The sequence below is a fragment of the Dermacentor albipictus genome, chromosome 1 (assembly GCF_038994185.2).
Source record: "Dermacentor albipictus isolate Rhodes 1998 colony chromosome 1, USDA_Dalb.pri_finalv2, whole genome shotgun sequence".
Classification (NCBI taxonomy): Eukaryota; Metazoa; Arthropoda; class Arachnida; order Ixodida; family Ixodidae; genus Dermacentor; species Dermacentor albipictus.
In genome coordinates, this window is record NC_091821.1 from 436,734,768 (window position 1) to 436,751,871 (window position 17,104).

The 17,104-nt window shown below is 50.9% G+C and overlaps 1 protein-coding gene across 2 annotated transcripts in view; it reads left to right on the forward strand.

The window, feature by feature from the left end:
* Positions 1–17,104, forward strand: part of Acsl (Acyl-CoA synthetase long-chain) — a 55,973-nt gene that overhangs the window by 21,198 nt on the left and 17,671 nt on the right. For both annotated transcript variants that reach the window (XM_065439755.2, XM_065439745.1), the window contains 3 exons: positions 13,128–13,269; positions 13,887–14,090; positions 15,508–15,685. In XM_065439755.2, coding sequence (XP_065295827.1) covers positions 13,135–13,269; positions 13,887–14,090; positions 15,508–15,685 — 517 coding nt within the window. In that variant the 5' untranslated portion in view covers positions 13,128–13,134. The remainder of the gene's footprint in view (positions 1–13,127; positions 13,270–13,886; positions 14,091–15,507; positions 15,686–17,104) is intronic.

The window sequence follows — 17,104 nt, forward strand, 5'->3', positions numbered from 1 at the left end:
TGCCCTTCAGTTTAGGTCAATGGGGGCACTCTCGTCGTCGCTCACTGTCTGTAACTCGGTCCACCGGGTGTCTTCGGGCTTCGCCCGAATCGGTGTGCCTTCGTTTATGACGGATGAATTACTGTTACTTCATTTGCATCGTGCGAACATCTGGAAATGCCAATGGTGCCGGCCAGCACCTTGCGACGCGTGTACGTGTGCATATATGCACCGCTTTCCTCAATACTACCGTCGCATCCTCGTTGTGGTGAATCCAGCGCGTTTCGAGCATGTGTGTAGTACACGGCCGATGTTTTCTTACTTGTACACGAAGCTTGCTTCGCGCATTTTAGTTCGCCTTGCAAGCGTCGACAGCGCAATCTGATGACTGTAGCGCCGCCACACCTCTTCGTCTGCATATCGCGTATACAGTCGTTGCGGCGTGTATGCATGCGCCTCGAACGGGTTGTTTTCTAAAGCGTAAGTCGTCGCCCTCCCTTTTTTTGGGAAAGAGGGGGCGGGGCAGTCGTTGATCGCGCCGAGCGCGTGGGCACGACCTCGCCTCGGTCGGTGGCGTGATTTTGTTCATATAGCGCGTCCGGGCGAGAGAAATATGCCGTAAATGCATTATGCCTGTGCGCACTGTAGCAGGATGTAGCGCCGCCGCCCGCGTCGGCATGTTTGGCGCATCGTTGCGGAATGCTGTCAACATTTCTTGAAGGATCGCGCAGCAAGTGCTTCGCATCGGAAATCGCCTCTACCTTGGCCGCGCTGTAGCGAGCATCCAGCTTTCGACGCGACGAAAGCTATGCCGTGGATTGCACGGGACCGCGTGCAGGGTCGACCAATTCTTAGGGGAAGCGCTGTATGTAGATCTTCCTTTAAGCATTAGACGCTTGGACGTATATGTTCAAGCGCACGGAGCAGGCGTAAATTTCGTATCGGCCACAATTTGCATTACCAGATTGGACGGAACATGCGTTAAAGGCCGTACGCCAACCTTTGTCAAGTGCTCCATTCTTCCTCTTTGGCCGCGGCCTCCTGTGAGCTGACGGCGTCATGTTAGGTGGGCGAGTATACCGGCCTACGCAGGTGCCGCATTGTTTTTTCTTCCGCTTGTGTGGTTGCTCTACATGGGCCACATCACCGGGAGCATCCGTTGAAACTGGAACAAGAACTACGAGAGGATATGTCGGGAGAGAGATGGGGTCCGCGTTGCCTGCGTGCGGGCGGTGTAAACGTACGACCGTGGTGCCGCTCAAGTCTGCCGCCGCAGTCCGTTCCACGCTTGTCCTTCGGGGCAGCCGCGCTCGTGAGCAGTGTTCAACCGTGACACGCGTTCTCCTTGGTCTGGGGCCTGAAACAAGACCTACGGGCGTCGAGTAACTAGCTATACCTGGTTCACGTTTGTTTCGAACATCGTGAGCGAGGCGTTCCTTCAACCTTTTAATTAAGGGACGCAGAAAAGTTTTTTTTAGACCTCGTGTCAGAGAAATTCATAGCAGCACTTTCTCCGGTTTAAACTTTAGTCTTAACATGCGCCATCGATTACGAATGCCTGTCTCATGGAGGAAGGACAACGTTAAGAGGGAGCATCGCGGCAACGCGGTTGAAGCCACACCTGGTAGCTAACACGTGATCGCACGTCAAAGTGCGCGGTTGGTTTCAGTGTTGCCGCTCTGCAGGCACACCCACGGCAGCGCACCCGAATAAACGCGCACTGAATGAAAACAACTGGCATAGCTACTGGGAACAAACGTCTTGGCAAATCGCGATTCTGGCTCAATTATCTCAGCGCGTGAGGCCACGTGTTGGTCCAGAACTGAGAAAATATATGGGCTTCAAGCAAATGTATGTTTGCTTGAGGCGTTGTCGTGCGCCATACTTCTAACTTCTGAGACGGTTGAGCCTTATTCATTGCCGCACATGGCACATCGCATCGTGGCAGAAGTACTAAACTTTAATTGAATTAGTTAATTGAATGGCACCCCCGACGTGGTGTGCCAGACAGCAACAGTGGCAGCAGCAGCAGGGGACAGTCGACGGAAGAGGCAAAGAAAGCTTCGCTGTAAAAGCGAGAGTGCACTAACCGGACAAAAGCATTCGTAAACGCTATTTATGAACAAAAAAGGATTTGTGCCGATTGGCTGCATTTTTGTAAAGCGCATTAATATTTTTGCTTTGAAGCCGTTCTCTAAAAGCCGGTTTATCCGTATAGCGGCTTGCGGGCATGCAGCAAGTATAGGCGTAAACTTCTGCCACCAGTGCCCGTTACAACGTAGTACACGTGCACCGAGATTTAAACCGCTCTGACATTGAATGACTTGATGCTAGCTACAGCTGGTCGAGCGCATTACGTGCAACAACTGCGCAGTGCCTCGCTTGCTTCTGTGTATGCGTGCTCCGAACCAGCTTGAAACTATTCCCATTACCAAAGGCTCTTAACAGACCTGTTCGTTGTGATGTGCATAAAGGGCTCCCTGCCGCGCTGTGAAGCACCGTTAAGCGAACGTAGCGGTGGCCGTGCTCGTGGGCAGGGCGTTGCAGCCTTTGCGTCGCTATTTGCAGTTGTGACCTCGAGCATGACCGTAATGTAGGCGAGCTGTTTCATAACCTTGTTGATACGCAGTATACCACTGGGGCGAGGACGACAGGGCGCACGCACGCACACGTCATAAGACTGCCACTTATTTTAAAAAAAATATGTGTAAGAGATTAGGGACTAGGAATTAGGTTGTGACGTGCCACCATATTACGCTATCGTGAGCATGTCAACGCAGGGAAGTTCGTCCTCGTGATGAGTTTACGCGAGGTGTCACTTTGGTGAAACAGAAAATTGATGCTTTGTAGTCGTATAGTGTTTTGGGAACAAGCTTTCGTGTGTTCATCATGATGATGCTGTGTTATAGCTCATAACCCCTGGTCACCAATTATTCGAGCTAGGGTGGTTGCTTGGGCTAGTTGGCAATTCATGATAAAAAAAAATGACTTACAGCGCTAAGGACAAGGGCTGTGAGAGACGACATACACAGCGCAGTGTATGCAGTGTCTCTCGCAGTCCTTGTCGTAAGCGCTGTACGTCATTTTCTATCGCCAATTATTGTTGTCATGTGCGACCGAGTTGAGCTGGCGAGTGACACGCGCGAATGTGCGCTACGGGTTGGAATGTCGTGCGCCTAATCTAATGGTCGTTCTTTCACCAGGCTCGGGTGTAATGTCACGCCAGCTTTATCTGAGGGCCTCGGCCTGCCGTTTTTATGGTGCACGTTTGCGACCGACCGCGTAAAAGAAATGTGCGATCGGTCGGACGAGCGCTTCGTGTGTTGTCGACAAATGCGTAGAAGGAAGGTCTGTCTACACGTCAGCGCCATTTTGAGGTGTCGAGGTCGTTTGTCGGATGATAGTTTTGGAGGCAGCGGACGCGAATGACTCGCCTATATGCCAAAGTGCAAAGGAAAGCGCACCCATGGTAATAAAAGAAATTGTTGGCTCTCCCGTAATCGAGAGATGTAAGCATGAAATGCGCCATCGGCAAAGCCGATTGTGGCTAGTATTTCCAACCACTCTTAAAATAGGTGTATTCCATGCTCGCAACGGCACCGTACCTCGCCATACTGTGCATTGGTCCACATGGACGCCGCCCAGCTTGAGGAAAACCAGCTGAAGGCGGCACGACAGGCAGTGAAAGACGCCAGGGAGACGGAGCGCACTGCCTAGCTAGAAGAATAGCGCCTGAAGGAGGCGCAGTCTCTCGAGCCGACGCAAAACCTGCGCCGCGGACCGCTAGCGTTCAAAAGAGCACAGGCAACCCTGTCTCAGCGCCAAAAGATGACGGTGAAGTGCATGGCGCCCTGCCTTTTGAACGTCGCTCTTGGAAGAAATGACAAGCTTCAGCTTACTAGAAGTTATAGCTTGAGTGATACTGTGAACATAAGGCAGAACTCGGAAGCAATATTATTTGAAACTTTGTTGGCCTGCAACTAACGTATGTAATGCGGTCCTGTAGACCGCATTTTAAGTTTTGACTCGTTGCCCAGATCTCGTTTTGTTTTCCAGTGACACTGCTTGAGAAAGGTTATAGAAAGTGTTCGATCTTACGAACATCGAAAGGATAAAAATCCGCTCATCGGAATATAAGCTTTTCTTGTGCCACCTGGATGCATCATATCGGCCCTGTATACTGTGAGTGCGTGGAGGCGGGCAATTCAGCCACTCTGTCAGCTGAGGACGCGAGTAGAGAAGTAGGCGAGTGAGGAGGCGAGGAGTAGTAGCGAGGAGTAGAGAAGTAGCGAGGAGGCCTTGGTCAGAGTGGCTGCAGCAACTCGATTACCGTGCAGCTTATCAAAATCGGTCACGTTCACCCCTTCTACTTGAAATGACTCATCGAGTTGCGTGCATGAATGGTGGGTTGTTACGAGATGGAATTCCTTAAATCGAAAGCCAGTAGATGACTTTGTCGTCAGCTGTGATGACTCTACACTCTCCAGGGGTCGATCCTGATGGAACGCGCATATATATAATATTAGTGTGTATACACGATACCTTTCTGCACAGCGACGCTCCGACAGCAGTTTCCGAATAAGTATATACACCTTGCGATTCGCATGCATATCAGGGAAAGAACCCCGTTCGCTTCATTTTTGCGTACGCGTCGTTTTTGGTACCGCGTCTGCTCCTGCCCCGAGCAGTGTTTCTCCGACCGCTCGAGACAGCCTGCTGGTGGTGCACTCATTCGTACACGCCGACCTTGAGGGAGAGATCCACAAGCCGCGCGGAGCTATCTTTTCGTCGGGCGGTGTTTTCCTTCCCCCCTCCCCCGGGGGGGAGGGGGGCGATCAGGCCACTACGCGGAAATGTGGGTCGGTTCGAGCGGCGGCGAATGGCTGGTACGGCATCTGTGTTCCCTTTTACTTTATTCTTAATCGGAGCAGCCCTTGACATCCGCCGTATTTATTGATAACGAATCGCGTTCGCCCGCTGCGGCCAGCGGGACGGCCGGCTGGCCCCATCCAGCCGGTGCTGCGACTGGGTGTATCCCGTCTATGAACGGACCAGACCAGGCTTTTCAATCTTACTTCCGCCCTGTTTCGGAAAAAGTGTTTTTCCCGTCGGCAATTGATGCCGCTTCGTACTGGTCCTTTCGAGAGAGCGATACACAGGCATCGCGGTTACGAAGAGAGCGTGAAGCATTGCGCTCGCTCGCTGCCGCTCAGCTACGAATTTTCAGACGCACAGTTTGCTAAAAGGAGAAATTAACAACCGCGCGCGCGTGGAAACGGGCAGCCATTTCCGCTCGCCAGCGTGCCGAGTTTTCTTTACCGCTTCGTACTGCAGTATAGCCGTGCGGAACGCTTTCCGGCAACGACTGGCTTGCAGTAGCGCGGGAGTTACCAGCATCGTGGTTTTGCTTCAAGGTTGGTGCAATGGTATATACTACTCATAGCAAAATTACTTAAAGTGACATTTCTTGAACTGTTCCATCGTTCAAACGTAACGCGTTGTGCTACTCTGAAGACACTGCTTCTTTGACTGGATCACTGTTATGATCAGGAAGTCTTCTACCGAAAGTGGGGGAGGGGGAGAAAAAAATAAACATTAACCGCCCTTCCACTACTGTGAAGAGAGGTGCAAGCGAAGCTCGGGATCCGCGGCTCTTCGTTGTCGTAACGCCTCGGCTTCGCGCTCCCTCACGGCGAGGTCGGCACGTCGACTCGCCCTTTCTCGAGCGAGTTCCCGGCGGCGTTCATCAAACGCTGCATGTTCTTCGGCCGAACGCACGGCCCGCTCTCGCTATCGTTCCTGCGACGCAGCCTGCTCTTCGGCAGAACGAAACAAACGTGGCCTCCCAATCCGAGTGCCGGGCCTGAACTGGCGGGAAACAGCGGGCGCGAGGCGAGCACGCGCGATACCTTTTCGCGTGCAGACCCTTTCCCTCCTCCGCAGGGAGGGGACGCCTGTGATTGGCTCGCGCCTTGCACTGCCTCTACTTCTTCCCGCATATAAAATTTCACTTTAAAGACCGCTTGTGATAACCGACAGTGGCTGAATCGGTTAGCGTCGTGGTCTCGCAACCGGATGTCGGTGGTTCGAATCCGCAGTCCTGCGAGCATTTTTTTTTTTCGTACGGCAACAGCCACACTGACGCCGACACGAGTGGGGCACTACAAGCTTCGCTTGTAGTGCCCTTCGCTTGTAGTAGCACTGTAGCTCGACGCTACTGTTGTGCACAGGTTTGCATTAACGTCATCGAGGCCGCCGTGTTCTTGTACAGGTTGTACGAGAACCGAGTTGAAAGGCTCGACTTGCAGCACAGTGGAAGCCGTGAATAGAAGAAATGGCGTGACGTCGTCGCATGATTACGACTATATAGCCGTAGTTGCAAGGAAAGACGTGGCTCGCATCGAACTCCGCCTTAGTTCCATGCTTCGGCGTTTACTGCGCGGGCAACTGGGGTTTGTTCACTGTACCGCGAGTTTTCCCAGCCGCTGCAATGGCTCGTGCGCACGGCGACGTCGCTGCATCGTCGTGACAGCTGTAGGCCTCCATGGCGTAGCACTATTGCGCCTGGACGCATCGCGCGTCCTGCTGCAGCACCTGCAGGCGCCCACGCTGTTGACTGGGACACGCTGTCTCGCGCTTCCGCGTAACCAATCAGGTATCGGCCGTCTGCGCTATAGACAGTTATTGCGCGGTCGGCAGCAAATTTCCCTACTTCCCCCTTTTCTTTTTATGGAGCGTTCCCTTTGTAGATTCCTACTGATTGTCAATGACTCCAACTTGTGCCGTGTTTGTTGAACCTGTGCATGTAAAAAAAAAAAAGGTTCCGGTACGCACTGGCGCTGCTGTGCCGACGTGTTTCCGAGAATAACATACACTCCTTCTTCTCTCGCATCCATCTCTGCACGTTTTGTTGCGCCTTACCTCGCGCGACACTAAGTTGTCTGCTCAGCTGTGCTACGTAGACCCGTCAACGACGCCGCTGTACGAGCACGCAAGATTCGTGCGTTCCGAGGAGCTAGGCCGTCTATATTGAGCATGCTATATATCGCATCGAGGTCGGTCGGTGCGGAACGGGAACCTCGATTCTCCGATGCACTGACCTTGGAAGAACCGCGGCCGTGCTGTCCGCATTGGAATGCGGAGCATACACGTACGTTCGCCACAATTTGATCGTAACCGCGCTCCTGAACGTTCGGCATATAAATGCGGCCGTGGATCTTCCGTCAGCCGACGTGAGGCGCGTGGCGGTGAACTGGATGGATAGGGATCGTATTTAGGGCCCCTTTCGTGACATACTTCTGTTCGCATACCTGGCTGAGTTTTCTTGCTCTTGAGTCCGCTGTTGTCGCCGCCGCCAATGAATTACGTAAAACGGAACGATATAAGTGATTCGACGCAAGACACCAGCGGGGCTTCCTTTTTCCTTCCTCTTTCACCTCGCCAAAGTTTCGCTGTATAGTTTCAGCGGCGTCCGCCGGCGGGGAAAGGTTTGATTCTGCGTTCGAAAGGAAGTGTTCCTACGAAATGAGCTCCCGAGCGATCGCATTGTTTTGTCACCCTGATACAGCGTGCATCTGCTCAGGCCCGAAAGCCCGCGGAAGACAATAGAGCCTCGTGCTAGAGTATAGGTCGGGCGCTGACGTGGCGTGTTCGAGCATTTGTTTCAAGTATCGGAAGAAAGCGTGCGTGGCGCCATTCTTCTGTCTCTCTCGCGAAGCAGATCCTGTTTATGCTGTTGTACCGCTGGCAGGCTGTCGGAGATAGCGCTCCGACGTTTGGGATGTTCAGTTCTACATTGTTAATGTCGCGCACTTGAGAACGAGCTTCCTTTTTTTTTCCTTCCACAACCTTCTCCGTAGTCGTTTGTTCTATGCACATGTTCTATGCGTACTGCAGTCTCGAAGTGCATGCCTTCACGCGGGGTTGAATTGTTAATCGTTTTACGTTCGGGCGTTGCCTTCTGGTATTTACGCTCTATGGGTTCAACCTGCAACGTTTCGGGAAAATGGTTGCTCGTACTTCCGGTACACCAAGTGGCAGCTTTGAGGCAACCCCACGTAGGTCGAGGCGCAAGCGGCTCTGGTAACTCATCGCATACCCCGACTTAATTAGATTAGGGGGACGCAAGCGTTTGGGGCCCCTAACCTAAGACTTTTTTTTTTTTTTCGGTTCCGTTAGGGTTGCCGATGAGACGCTCTGAGAGAACGAAACGAATAAACGGCGACGGTGCTCTTTTCCTTTTTCCTTTTTTTCTTTTTAGCGCGCTGGGTCTCCGTCCGAGACCCATGCGGCCGGCGGTTTACAGGCCGGCGTAAAATTTATTGTTGTAGGCAACTTTGAATTCTCTCATCCTACGCTACAGTGCGAGCGCTTTGGGATTGCCGTGGGCACGAGGTGCCATATATATAGCCGGGTGGGCAGTCGCCAAGACGGGCGGTCTTCCGGCTGGGCTTGGCCTCCGCAGTCGCGCGTCTCGCACGGTACATACCTCTGCCGTTATTCTACTCTTCCTGCTGCTGTTGCTGCTGCGATTTCATCAGTGTAACAGAACTCGAATGCAAACACCGCTAACTTGTCCGCTTTTCGGCCATGCATATTTCGCAGCGGGGTCGCGCACCTGGTCGTCCTCATGGTGCGCGCCGGAGACTGAAATTCCCGACGAACCAAAAACAAGCAACGAGGTTCGAGTGTTTTACCGAAGGATGCAGATCAAAGAATGCTGTCCTGATATGCAAGTTAAGGAAGGGGAAAATAGAACAGAGGCAACCGCGAAATATTATTGTGCAGTTATTAGAACAGCAGCGTAGATTCAATGTCGAGCGCTATACATTCACCGGCTTCGTTCGGTACACATCCGCCTGTGTTACGTGGCTGGTGGCTTTTATTTTCCGTACAGGGCTCCCCCGCTCTTCAGAGTCCCGATCGTCCCTAGAGCCTGTAACTGGCTGTGTTGAACTCGCTGTCGGGCTTCGGTCTGAATCTCCCCTCATTATAATCTCGGTACCAACGGCCGATTCCTACGTCGATCTCATGGCCGACCTCCCGCCTGTTACAGCCCTCAATGCGTGCGCACGGGACTCCGTCGCAAAGGTTGTTAGGCGCAGCTGTTTATTCTCGACTAATGCGCGCCGTGTGCACCGTATTTTTCTAACCTTTGCTTTGTCCCAGGCGACCGCTGTGTGCATTTGGCTGGCCTATTTCCGGTAACAAACAAATTACTTCTGAGGACACGTCTTCTGTCGTCACGGTAGCGAATTACCGGCTGTTCCGTTCGTGTTCGTCTGCGTTTTTCTTTCTTCTTTTTTGTAGATTCTGCGCTTAAACACTCCAATCGTGGATTACCGACTAGCCCGAACCAACGCTTTGCTCAGCGAATTAGCTTTTCCCTTCGTGCTTGAGCGATTCACTTTGCAATACCGCACAGTCTGCTGTTGCTCCCCTTGCCGCAGCCAGTGGTCGCGTTGTGTCGCGCGTTTGTTTTCGCAGCCACCACACGTCTGATACATTCCGCCGTCTTGCCACGCTGCAATTATCGCGCTTTCGTCACGGCTCCGCTCGTTTGACGTCAGGGATGGCGTTTCTCTCTCTACACCCTTGCGTCTGCGCCCTACCCCTCTCCTCCTTTACTCTCTCTCTCTCTGTCGCTAAACCTGTCGTCTGCTTCATGGCGCCACGGAAAAAACTTGGCGTGTGCGCGCGCGGCTTCTGGCTCGTCGTGCAGGTGCCTGCGCACGTAGCGAAACCAAATCGCGCGCCACGCACGCACGCACGTGTTGTGAATAGGCACAGCGGCTTCTCGCCGGTTTCTTAGGTATAGGGTGGCATCATCATCCTATGACCGTCACATCGTTTCTTCGTCACCGCCTCGAACTGCCCGCTCCCGGCTATTACCTTCGGCGGCGCCTGGGCTTTCCCTGTGGGAATCTCTGCGCGCACGCACTCGCGGCTATTTTTATGGCTTGCCCTCGCCGCAGTCCGTGCGTGTTGCATTTGTCCGATGCGTTGGCGGGTCGCTCGCGGCAAAGCTAGTATATAGTGTTTCGCGAATAGAGTTTTAATTGCATTGACGGACGGGCTCTGCGTGCAGGTTAGTGTGCGTCTCCATCTGCCTTTTCTACTTTCGCGCATGTCGAATGAGCTGTCGGAGGATCCAAGGACTTGTGTCGCTTCTGATGTTTAGTACCGCGTGATGTTTACGCAGCAGTACTGATTTGCTCGATGGGAAATAGAAATGTAGTAATACTTGTCGTGTTCATTTTCGATGTGTTTAAAGGCGCTCCTGGGCACTGCACAGCGAGACAACGCTATGCAAGCATTTCGTGCTGCCCTAACGTCGCCCTTCCTTTCTTCAGTATACAGCAAGCGAGCAAATGGTGTGGATCCTGTTGTCCCCGAGAGCCATTATAACTTGCGCTCCTTACCGGCTGATTCGCGAGCCTAGCCTTTTCTTGTTGATTACAAAACCTACCCGAATGAGTGGTGTGGTTGGCTAACTCGACAGGATACGTTAACGGCAGTTACCCAACAAGCGTAGGCCGCCACACGACGTCGGCCGGCCTCGCTGTGCGCGACCGTTACGCAGTTTCGAAATGCTTGCCTGAGCACCTCTGTAATGCGCGCACCGTAGGATGGCCGTCTCAGCCCTCCAGCCCTGGAGAGGCAGAATTTTTCTGCTCGGCTCACGAGCACGTCGCAAGCGGCTAACGGACACGACGTTGTAAACGACCACGGTCGTTCTGTCGGGTGCGTTCTAAGCTGAGTAACGCTTAGTTTCGCTTTCCCGGCTGCATCGTCGCGTCGTCACTGCGGGTTGAGCAGTGCTCTTCCGAAGGCTTTCAGGCGGCGATGCCGCAAACGCGCGAACGGTTCTTTCGGAGTTATTCTCACGGCTCTGCGTTTTGTTTGTAATATGCCCTCCTCCCACTCCCGTAGAGGTCTATCTCCCGACCGTCGATCGCATCGAGGACGGTCGCCGGTCGAACCGCCATGCGGCCGTGTCGGGCATGGGATCTGATTGTAGGCGATTTCCTTCGTGATGTCCTTGGTCCTCGATCGCCGCGCCGGCCTGCACCGCCGCACGCTGCCGTGTGCCGTTTCGTTTTCAGCGCCTTGCCTGTTTTTCGCTGCAGTCATCTGCGTCCTCTGATCCAGCTGGTTCCCCATGTTTGCGTCGATACGATGCCGGTCAATCGATGTTCACATATTCTATTCTTGAAACTTGCCGTGGCGAAGACGTCGACTTGCTTAGTCGGTAGAGAGGGCCGAAGAGCTGTTGTGGCGAACGTCTGGCCCACTCGCGTAGCAGACGATACTTCATACGGTAGAGGTTGTACCGCTGGTACGGCACGCCATTCACATGCTTGGTAGCACCAAATCCTGCAGAAAAAAAAAATATTGCGTTGAGGTCGTTACACTTATCTGCATTGAGATTGCAATTTCGTGATTAACAGATGCCATCAACGGTGGGGGAACTGCACTGACACTTGTCCCCTTTCAAGCACGCGTCCATACTCGAGATGCATATCGATATTTCGATATCGTGGCCATGTGACATAAGTATTCCAGATTTGACTTTCTTCGGGCACATAGGACCCCTGGATAAACTACCTCTGTTTAATCTGAAGGCTATCGACACTATGACGAAATTTGTAGCTTCAGGTTACCGTGACTACAAGAAACAGCTATAGTGTGCGCGTGCATGTGTTTGTTTGTGTGTGCGTGTGTGTGTATGTGTATCAATTTGCTCGACTGCATCTGCTTACGCTTCTGCCGTGTCGCATACAGCCAGTTCTCTTATCTGCAACTGTATAGAGAGGTCGCTCCTTTTATTCATTCTTGGCAGTGGCTTCAAAAAGGTACAGGTAATAGCTGCTGAACCTTGCACGCAAGTCCTGCTGTTTGGTGATGTAACCTTGGTGTGGATTTCGCTGAAAGAGGTTCTCCTTCATCGTTTCTGGGAAGGCTGCCCGTTGTCGAGTATCTCTCTACGTGATCCTGGATGTAGTCCATCTTTGCTTTACTGGTTGTCCTAACCCTTCGATTTTGCTTGGTTCAGTTGAGGCCACTGGTCACTGGATATCTTTGTTGTGAATTTGTGCTAAGGATGAAGTTCATTAAAAGTCACGTTTGACATGATATCTCGCATTGCTAGTATGGCCGTTTGTTTTGCATACAGGATTCATGCCTAGATACTGAAATGTAGTCATTTTGTGCTTTCGTAAATTTGAAGGCCTTGTGTTGGCGGAGGGCATCATTGGAGTACAGCTGCAAAGGCACCAGAAACCCTAGTTGATGGGGACTTGTAAGGGCTACCCTTGCAGAGTCGTTTAGGTACATGCGACTGTGTGTTAGCTCTGGTTTTGTATCCTGCCACAGGTCTAGTGCTTCTGCAGGGGAGAACAAAATATTTTTCTCACTATGTTCTAGCATGTCGCGACGCTGCCAGTCATTGCAATTCGTCTCCAACGTCGTCCGCATCGTGCCGGGCTTTGTTTTTGTGTTGTCCAAACAGCCTCCCACCCTTCACTCTTAAGTGCATCCTTTGTTTCGCACTCCTTCCCCTCGTCGCAGCTGTCACTACTTCTGAACAGGAAGCAGAGCCTAATCTGTGTTGTATACTATGCCTGCCTTCCGAGCTTCAGTCACTGATAACAGGATCCTGCATTCCCTGCTTCCATTTGTGGAACTCTCCAGTAAGAGGGGAAATCTTATCTTGCACTTCTGAGCCATGCCAGCCATGTTTTCCAAGGCACATTGGTGGGGCTGCAGTAACTTTATTTTCATCTGACCTCCTTTTTAGTATCTCGCACTTCTCGAATGCCCCCCCCCCCCCCCCCAATCTTGTTCTTTAAGCCCTGGCAGAAATCTCAAGTGTCTCACTTCCAAGCTTGTCACCGAAAGCTGGTCCGGCCAGACAACTGACCTTTGCTCTGTAGGGCTATTTCTGAAGGAGCCGGAACAACTTGAGCTGGGTGCTGTGAGATACTGTCTCATTTTGTGGATGTGCTGTTTCTTGCAATTATCTTCCCAGAGTGATAAAAAGTGGCGCTCTCTTCTTAACCTGCGATCAGCGCCTCTCTTGCCTCCTTTTAGTGTCTGGCGCTCCTTGAGTAACTGTTTCAACTGAGTATGCTCTGGTTCTCTTGCAGTTTCAACATGTCTAACCTGGGATTGGACATCGCCCTGGGCCTCATAAAGGTCTTGGTGACTGCGTACGATGTTGTCACGCTTCCAATCTACTTCGTGTGCCAAAGGCCATGGGACTACTGGAAGAAAAAGAACCTGGCATTTGTGAGTTCACATTTCTACAAGTTCATAGTGCGTTGCAGCACCACTGGATCCAAAGAGCTGCATGCATGTTGGCACCTTTAAACATGAGCGCAGTACAGCTACTACACATTTCAACATATACTGCTGTTCCATGGGGCAAACTAGATGATATAAATGATGTAGTTTGTTGAGAGTTTTGGTCAGCGCTTCACACCAGTGAATTAAGGGAAACATTTTTCTTTTCTTTAGCACTACCTTTCTCCAGTTGCATTTCGAATACTTTGTGGACATGCTGGCATAAGAAATATGCTGTTCCTTACATAGCTTTTCTGTGAGCATTTTTAAGAAATTTATTGTTGGGCGCTGCAATTTTAATATTACCAGCATTGCTGCTCATGTGTTGCCGTGCTCCTCGTGAAGCCAGCATGCAATTGTCACGACCAATTCCATTTTCGATAAGCAACACCTAAAACAGTTCTTTCTCCACCTTTCAACATCTTTTCCAGTTGTGGTATTGTTGCAATTGCACTGCAGCAGGTACACGGTGCCCTTCTTTACATGTCTCATAATGGGCCTAACCAGTGGCTGTGACAGCACTTGTGTGCCGCAAATTCATGTTCTTGACCTCTTCTGCCCAGGCCAAGTGCGCAATCGAGGGGGACCCCAGTGCACCGTATGTGCGCACCTACAGCAATGGGCTGGACAGCCTCAGCGGCGTGCGGACCATGGACGAGCTGACACGAAAGGCAATCCACACGTTCGGCGACCGGCCGTGCTTTGGCCATCGCCCAGTGCTTGGAGAGAGTGAAGAGAAGCAGGAAGATGGAAAAGTCTTCAAAAAGGTACGACCTCAAGTTTAGTCTTTGAACCATTTTCATCCGACCATCTAGCTCAATAATTGAGCTACTTGGTGCAAGATCGTATTTGGAAAACAGCCTGACAAAAGAACCTTTGGTCAAAGAGGTGCAACACTTCTGGTCTCGCCATCGTTACGGTTTTGAAGATTCAATTTCAAAGCTTCGTTAGCTTGTCTCAAATGCTGGCCAGTGGGCTTTCTATCTCCTTAAAAGTGTGACTGGTTCCACAGTTCTGTGTACATATGCCTTTTAGGCATTTTACATCCACTGAGTTTTGGGCCTTCTGCATCTATGTTGCATATTAGCACTTAAAAAATCCATGTCCATCGTCGCATAAGTAAGCTTTTCATTTTATGGAACATCGTCTTGACGCTCTTTGGTCATACCTGGCCCTTGCGCCATACAAGTCAACATATCATCATCAAAAATGTTACTGAAACTTACACTGACCAGTTAGCCGTTTCTTTTCCTGATTTGTGGTACAGTTCGGGCAGCTGAGACATGTCTTCTCCTGTTAGTACTATTTAGTACTTGTTAGTGGGAGGTACACAGTGGCACTGTACTTGGGGAAATACTGTGGGAGGACGGAAATGCAAGCAAAAGTATTGTGGGAAAACTTGGAATTGGAGTTTTGGGCCTTCTGCATCTATGTTGCATATTAGCACTTAAAAAATCCATGTCCATCGTCGCATAAGTAAGCTTTTCATTTTATGGAACATCGTCTTGACGCTCTTTGGTCATACCTGGCCCTTGCGTCATACAAGTCAACATATAATCATCAAAAATGTTACTGAAACTTACACTGACCAGTTAGCCGTTTCTTTTCCTGATTTGTGGTACAGTTCGGGCAGCTGAGACATGTCTTCTCCTGTTAGTACTATTTAGTACTTGTTAGTGGGAGGTACACAGTGGCACTGTACTTGGGGAAATACTGTGGGAGGACGGAAATGCAAACAAAAGTATTGTGGGAAAACTTGGAATCGTAGAGTTCTTACTGTATAGAGCACTTTAACGTGATCTGTCACTCAAAACCATGTGCTCGAGCCATCGAAATTGCCACGGCACTGAACTAATAGGTTTTGCTGCCCATCAACTATTGAATGAAACGAAAGTTAACCAGCATACACAGTGTTATCATTGTTCGTCAATTCAGATGCACCGTGGCACACCTGTAGCTGATATGGGGTGCATGCATTCAGGAAGTGCAATTTTAGTACATAATTCCATGGCCACCGTTGCTGGTGTTTGCTAGAACAGGTTTATTATAATAAGGTATCGCTAACCTTTTGCTGTAGACATCGTGGAAACTCTATCAGCATGAATGCTTACATTTACAAGTGTAATTAGTCTGTGTTCATAGCTAATGTAACTATGTACCACCGTCTTGGTGTTCTGCTCGCAGCTTGTCCTGGGCGACTACCAGTGGATGTCGTACAATGAAGTGGATGAGAAGATCGACCTGATCGGTCGTGGCCTCATGGCAATTGGTGTGCGTCCCCGCCAGAATGTCGTCATCTTGGCCGAGACGCGCATTGAGTGGATGCTGGCAGCCCAGGCCTGTCTGCGCATCAACATCCCAGGTTGGCACTGCGTTTCTGTCCTGTGTCCGCACTGTTTCACTCTGAGGTACAAAAAACTGTCGAAACGGTAACCTTGCATCTTCAGCACGACAGCTCCAACTATTCTGTTGCCGCAAATTTGGAAGATGAGTGCATGCATACATCAAGATAGCATTCCTGTCATTCATTATCGCATTATATACAGCAGAACCTCATTCATACGTTTCGGAAAAAGCCATGAAAATAAACGTACCAACCAGGAAAACGTACGATCCGAAGTAACTACGAAGATTTGGCTCGCTGTTGTTGACATCTACGTAATCTGAAGCATCGCGCGGATTGCTGCGGCACTCAACGCCGGCGCGTCAAGCTGGGAGGTGCTTCGGCGGCCGGAGACTTTTGAATCGTGTTTTAAGAGGGTGACGGGAAACCGAAACGAAATTGAGCTATTGGGTGACATCGGATGCCGCCGAAGTGAAACGTGGTGCCCACATCGCGCTACCTGCAGCAGGGAATGGCGGCTCGTTTGGATTATCGTCTACTAAAAGCGTGTAGTACGCTACCAACGGCACTACGCACCACGCTGTAAAACAGATAGATGGACGCTTATCGCAATAGGATTGGCGGCAAAGCTATGAATGCGGCGTGCGATGACCCGGGCGGAGATTTGCTTGTACCGGAATAAGAAACTGTGCGCACCCATCATTTTGACGTGAGATGGGCGGCTATATACTGTTTTTGATCGCGTGCGCCTCGCACCTTTTCTTGTTCACATGGGATCTAGCGGCTGGAAAACATATACGATCGCAGTCTGCAGCAGGAAACAGCGGTGAGTTTCGGTTATGGCCTATTAAAAGTGTGCGCTACACTTCCGACGGCACCACGCACTGTTAAACATAGGCGAAGATGCTTATCGCAATAGGGTTAGCAGTGATAGCTGTGAATGCCACCTGTGACGACGCCAGGAAAGATTTGCTGTTATCAAAATGAGAAATTGAGTATGTGCTGGTGTTTGCACGTGAGAAAGGCGGGCGAGTAACGCGGTGAACTTGCCGCGGCAGACAGCTACATACTCTTCTTGATCGTGCGCACCTCGCGCATTTTCTTGTTTACACGGGATCTAGTGGCCGGAAAATGTATCGTACAATCGCAGTTTGCCGACGTGTTGGACATTGGTGCCGAAAAAGCGTTTTCCAGGAACGTATGAACCGATACAAAAAAAATATCGCAATTCTGCTTGGTCATTATTTTAGTTCTCGAATGCAAACGTTGGTGCTGGGAAAGCAGACGCAGTGGGAACGTGCCAACGAGGTTCTACTTTATTTTTTGTGCATTCCTAAAGCAGTGATCTTGGTTTGCTGATGTTGCATGACAGCCTTACTTCCATGACCACTGTCTCGCCAGCAGCAGTGTTACAGTTGCTGTGAAACAAGCAATTTT